The following is a 5,771-nucleotide window of genomic DNA, read 5'->3' on the forward strand; positions in this document are numbered from 1 at the left end:
GTCTGATAAGAGCGTATGTGTTTCCGTTTCAGATCTGCTTACCGTTTCGCTACGGACTTACCGTTTCGCTACGGACTTACCGTTTCGCTAAGTATACCTCGCGATTCGCTAAGTATCAAGATTTTTTGTTATTTATAGTTAATCATGAACTTCATTTGACAAGGTATTTACATCACTTCATGGTTATGAAGAGAACATGTGTTAACAAAACAAACTTTCTAATTTTACATTGGAAACATTTAGATTCTTCAGAAAATGCCTTTGAAGAATCTATCATTGACCTCCAGATAAGCAAAGATTGGCTGACTTTGATTTCGTTAGTCGTTAAGCTAAAGAAATAAATTTCAAACAATTTTCTCTTATCTGGAGTTCAACGATCGCTTATTCAAAGATTTTTTCTGAAGAATCTAAATGTTTCCATGTAAAATTATAGGGTTTGTTTTGCTAACACATGTTCTTTTCAAAACCATGACTTTGTTGTTGATACCTTGTCAAACGAGATAGATTACCTATGAAACCAATAAAAAATTTTGTACTTGACGATTCGCTAAGTACTACGAGCTCCAGCTAGGAGAATGGTTTGAATTCGATTTCGTTATTAAAATATAGTAGCGAAAACGTATTCAAACCATCTTCTCTTAGCTGGAGCTGGTTGACCTCTCGATTCGCTAAGTCCCTCCCGATTCGCTAAGTCCCTCCCGATTCGCTAAGTCCCTCCCGATTCGCTAAGTCCCTCCCGATTCGCTAAGTGCCTCCCGTTTCGCTAAGTGCCTCCCGATTCGCTAAGTGCCTCCCGACTCGCTACGGAAGTTGAAGAGACGCGCGTACTCACACGCGCTAGACCTTATATATTCAAAAAATTCAGAACATTTCATTTCAACCGCCCGACTCTCTCTCTCTAACCCATTTTCTCTTCACTGAATCTTGTCAAGCCCGATCATTTCTGCTTTCTTCTCGTTCGTCATTAAGGTTAGTTCATTATCATTTTCTGCTTTTTTGTTCATTGGTGGTTTTTGCATGTTAGTGTAATGTTGTTTCTGTTCAGTATATATTTTTTTGCCAGTAGGGTTTCTGTTCAGTTATTTTTGTTGCCATTAGGGTTTCATCAGGGTTTCGCGAGGTACCTTCCGATTCGGTAAGTACCTTCCGATTCGGTAAGGACCTAGCGATTCGCTAAATACCTAGTTGTGGTCGATCATTTTCTGGTTTTTTGCTTATGGATTTTGGTCTTTGCATGTTAAGTTTAAGTGTTTGTTTCAGATTTTTTGTTTAGGGTTTTTGCATGTGAAGTTTATTGTTTGTTTCTGATTAGTTTCGTATTGTTTCCGATTCGGTAATGCTGTCTTATGTTCAGTTAACGGTTTCGCTCGGTACCTCTCGATTCGCTATCTGCCTCCCGATTCGCTAAGTGCCTAGCGATTCGCTAAGTGCCTCCCGATTCGCGAAGTACTTAGCGAATCGGGAGGCACTTAGCGATTCGATAGGTTCCTCCCGATTCGCTAAGTTCTTACGTTTGTATGTGTTTGTTCTAACATTTTTGATGATGTTGTTTCCTTTTGTAGATGGCAGAAACAACTGTTACTGAGTTTCCCGGTCGGATTTCGTGGAAAAGTGCCCTCACCCTGAAGAAGATTGTGAATAAGTTCGAGGAAATGGATCTTCTGGAGAGTGTGTACAATACCCAGTTCAGATCATTATTCACAGCCCCCCTCTTGCAGTTCTCAGGAAGTATTGTACATCAAATGTTGATGAGGAGGTTAAGCTCAAACTCCAAGGAGATAACTTTCATGGTGAATGGGCAAAAGCTTGTATTTGGTATGAAGGAGTATGCGTTAGTTACCGGCCTATGTTTCGGCGTTTATCCTGAGTTGGACCAAGAAAAATTGCGTTGTTGTCCACCTCTCTCGGTTAAATACTTTAAAGGGAGCATGAGTGTGAAAATGTGCGACTTCGAGAAGGCTTTTTTCAAATGCAAAGACAAGGAAGATGCATTCAAGATGGGGCTGGTAGTACTGATTTGCCAGTACCTATTCACATTTGACCCAAAAAGAGTTATATTTCCAAAAATACTCAACATGGTGGAAGACAAGGACACTTTCCTCAAATATCCATGGGGTAAGGTCACCTTTAGAGCCACCCTCAAGGGTTTAAACAAGAACATGAAACATCTCTGTACCTCATTTTTTGACAAGAAGGAGAAGGCTGAACAACCTTATGCTCCTTTTGCATATAACATCTATGGGTTCGCATTGGCACTTCAAGTGTGGACGTATGAGGTCATCGAAAACTTTATCCCTAAATTCGCCAGAAGGAATCAGATTAATGACCCTCTACGCCCAAGGTTGTTACTCTATCATTCCAACAGGAAAAACACATCGATGGAGGTAAAGACTGCCCTAGAGACCACGGATGTGACTGAGATGGAAGAGTCCTCCATGGAGAAGAGGTTATACAGTGGTGATGTATTTGAGCAAATCGACGAGACAGCTGATGATTTTTTTGAGGGATTTACTGATGGGAAGGTAATAAAAGATGATTTTGATGAAGATGATGAAAGTGAAGATGAAGAAGTTACTCCGATTCCCCCCAAACCTGCCACGAGGAAGAGAAAGGCTGATGCTACTCTTAAAGAAGCAGCCAACTTGAAGAAGAAGCTTGCTTATGAATCGATTCCGGCCCGCATTCTTACTCCCCCATCCGCGACCTCAAGTCCTCGGGCTGACACACCTTCTCCTCGGGCTGACACACCTTCTCCTCGGGCTCCAACACCTACTGTTGGATGTGATTTTAATGAGATGAAGGAGGAGCTGAAAATAGAGTTGAAAGAGGAGATGAAAAAGATGAAAACAGAGCTCATCAAAGAGCTAAAAATCACAATCCAAGAAACTCAACAAACTCACGTTGAGTCGTTCAAGAAGATGGTTTTTAATATGTCCACACAGTTGTTAGAAAAATCCAACAAAAGGATGTCCATATTATTAACCAGATTAGATGATATGGAGGATAATATAAAGAAGAAGAAGAGTAAGAAGAAGGATTCTAAGAAGGCTGTGAAGGTTGAAGAGGAAAAGACTACTGAGGTATGGAGATATTGAATTTTGCACTTTACATTTTATTTCGCCAAGTACATATCTGATCTAACCAGTACATATTTTGCAGGTTAAGGATTCTAAGAAGGATGTCGAAGTTGAGAAGAGCAAGGTTGAACAGGAGGAGGAGAAGAAAGAGGTATTCTGCGAACTTTTCGTTTCGCAAAGTAGTTTCCGTTTCGCTAAGTTAGTATTTTTCGATTCGCAAAGTAGTTTCCGTTTCGCTAAGTTAGTATTTTTCGTTTCGCAAAGTAGTTTCCGTTTCGCTAAGTTAGTATTTTTCGTTTCGCAAAGTAGTTTCCGTTTCGCTAAGTTAGTATTTTTCGTTTCGCAAAGTAGTTTCCGTTTCGCAAATTATTTGTTGTCGATTCGCTAAGTGTGAATTTTGTCTATTTTGTAGGAGATGATAGCGTTGCAGGAGACTGCGGGGGATGATGAGAAGGTGAATGATGGGACTGATGGGAAAGACGATGTAATGGAGGACAATGAGAAGGTGGAGGATGAAAAAAAGAGGACGTTGAGAAGGTGGAGGACGCACAGAAGGTGGAGACCGATGAGAAGGTGGATGATGATGAAAAGATGGATGAGGATAAGGTGGAGAACGATGAGAAGGTCGATGATGAAGAGAAGGTGGAGGATGAAAGAAAAGACAACGATGAGAAGGTAGATGATGATGAGAAGGTGGAGGATGCGAAGGTGGAGGACGTAAAGATAGAGGTTGAGGCTAAATTGGTGGAGGATGCGAAGGTGGAGGACGTAAAGATAGAGGTTGAGGCTAAATTGGAGGACGGTGAGAAGCTGGATGGTGTGGCTAGGGTGGATGATGTGGAGGTTGATCTGAAACTGAAGGATTTGAAAGTGAAGGTGAAGGATGAGAAGACTGTGGGGGATGTGAAGGCAAATGATGACAATGATGACAATGACGATTTCCAGTTATACAATACTCCTCCTAAAGGAAATTATGGGAGGAGAGTGAGGAAGCCGAAAAAAGATGACTCGTACACCAACCCTTCCTTGTCAAAAATGCCCAAGACAAAGGATCCTATGAAAGTGAATCACCTTCAAAAATTTGATGATGAGCTACTTCATAAAGTAAAGGCGTGGTTGGATGATCCAAAAACCGATAATTCGACAACGGATTTACATACGGTTCAAGCAAAGAAGGAAGTGTTGGTTAGAGTTGTAACAAGGCTTACATGGATTGAAGACGAGGTAAGTCGTTCAAATCAATTCATTAATCTTCGTTTCGCAAAGTACTCTTCGTTTCGCAAAGTACTTTTCGTTTCGCAAAGTACTCTTCGTTTCGCTAAGTACTCTTCGATTCACAAAGTACTCTTCGTTTCGCAAAGTACTTACTTAGTCAATGTTGTTTGATATGTACTCAATGTATGTTGTATGCTCCCATTGTGCAGGAAATCGATGCATTCTGCCATCTTCTGCGGAAAAGGATTTCCTGCTATCCCAAGACATATAAAAATACACATGCGGCAATTGGGGATTGCGTATTGTCGGATAGAATCAGGCGACTGCACAGGGATTTTATTAAGGATCCTGCCAAATTTCCAGTCGACGAATTCAAAGACTATTATATGGGCGCACCACATAGATATATGCCAGAATGGTCAACAATTGACGATGTCTACATGCCAGTGAACATTAACCAGAAACACTGGATTTTGTGTGTAGCACGTCTTCAAAAGTACCGCATTGAAGTGTACGACTGTGATGCCTATCTTTATAAGAATCTGGATCCTTATTTGAAACCCTTCTGCGAAATGATTCCAATTATATTCGCCAAAACAATCACTCCCGGTGAGAGGGTAAGGTATCCTAATTTCAACTTCGAAGGCCCCATCCAACCAATGACTTACAAACGGTTTCCACACCCCAAAGTGAAAACCGCTGCTGCTAAGGTTGGAGAAGTCCCACGGGCAACAGAGAGCGGGGACTGTGGGGTCTTCACGCTAATGTACATGGAACACTTGACCGCTAATCAACCCGTGCACAATGTGACCTCAGAAAACATGGGGTTTTTTAGGCAGAAGATGGCGGTCAGGTTATTCCATCAGATTATGGAACCTTAAACATTATTTTGTGTAAAAGTGATAACTTATTTTGATGTATTGTAAACCTTGATGAATATTTTGGAAGTTGGATGATGTATTGTAAATTATTTTGTGTAAATTGGAAATTGATGAATATTTTGGAAATTGATGTATTGTAAATTGACCCTTCAACCTACAAAAAAGATAAGTTAGTAGCCTTCGTTTCGCCAAGTACTCTTCGTTTCGCCCAGTACTCTTCGTTTCGCCAAGTACCCTTCGTTTCGCTAAGTTAGCACTTTTCGATTCGCTAAGTCCCTTCCGTTTCGCTAAGTTAGCACTTTTCGATTCGCTAAGTCCCTTCCGTTTCGCTAAGTTCCTCCCGTTTCGATAAGTTAATACTCATCGTTTCCCTACTCATATACTACTACTAGAACATACAACATAAACATTAAACCTGAATTAACACATTAAACCTGAATTAACAACATACCAGTACCATAGTTCAATTAACAACATATATTACAACATAGTATCTATCAAGCTAAAGGTTCATATTGTTGAGATGATGAGTCATGCTGCTTAGATGATGAGTCATGCTGCTTAGATGATGAAGCTCGTGCAGTAGATGGTGCAGGCA

At 40.7% G+C, this 5,771-nt stretch overlaps 1 protein-coding gene across 1 annotated transcript; it reads left to right on the forward strand.

The window, feature by feature from the left end:
• The first annotated feature begins 2,378 nt into the window (after positions 1–2,378).
• Positions 2,379–5,173, forward strand: LOC124930019. Its single transcript, XM_047470390.1, has 4 exons — positions 2,379–2,384; positions 3,490–3,582; positions 3,720–4,301; positions 4,502–5,173. Exons 1-4 carry the CDS (start codon positions 2,379–2,381, stop codon positions 5,171–5,173), a joined length of 1,353 nt encoding a protein of 450 aa, XP_047326346.1.
• Positions 5,174–5,771: the final 598 nt, after the last annotated feature.

Source organism: Impatiens glandulifera, chromosome 3, assembly GCF_907164915.1.
Source record: "Impatiens glandulifera chromosome 3, dImpGla2.1, whole genome shotgun sequence".
NCBI lineage: Eukaryota > Viridiplantae > Streptophyta > Magnoliopsida > Ericales > Balsaminaceae > Impatiens > Impatiens glandulifera.

Excerpts from the sequence above, each read along its gene's own strand:
- LOC124930019 (XM_047470390.1), top strand. Across the intron at positions 3,583-3,719 it reads TAATGGAGGACAATGAGAAG|GTGGAGGATGAAAGAAAAGA; the intron begins GTGGAGGATGAA and ends GATGAAGAGAAG. Across the intron at positions 4,302-4,501 it reads TTACATGGATTGAAGACGAG|GAAATCGATGCATTCTGCCA; the intron begins GTAAGTCGTTCA and ends CCCATTGTGCAG.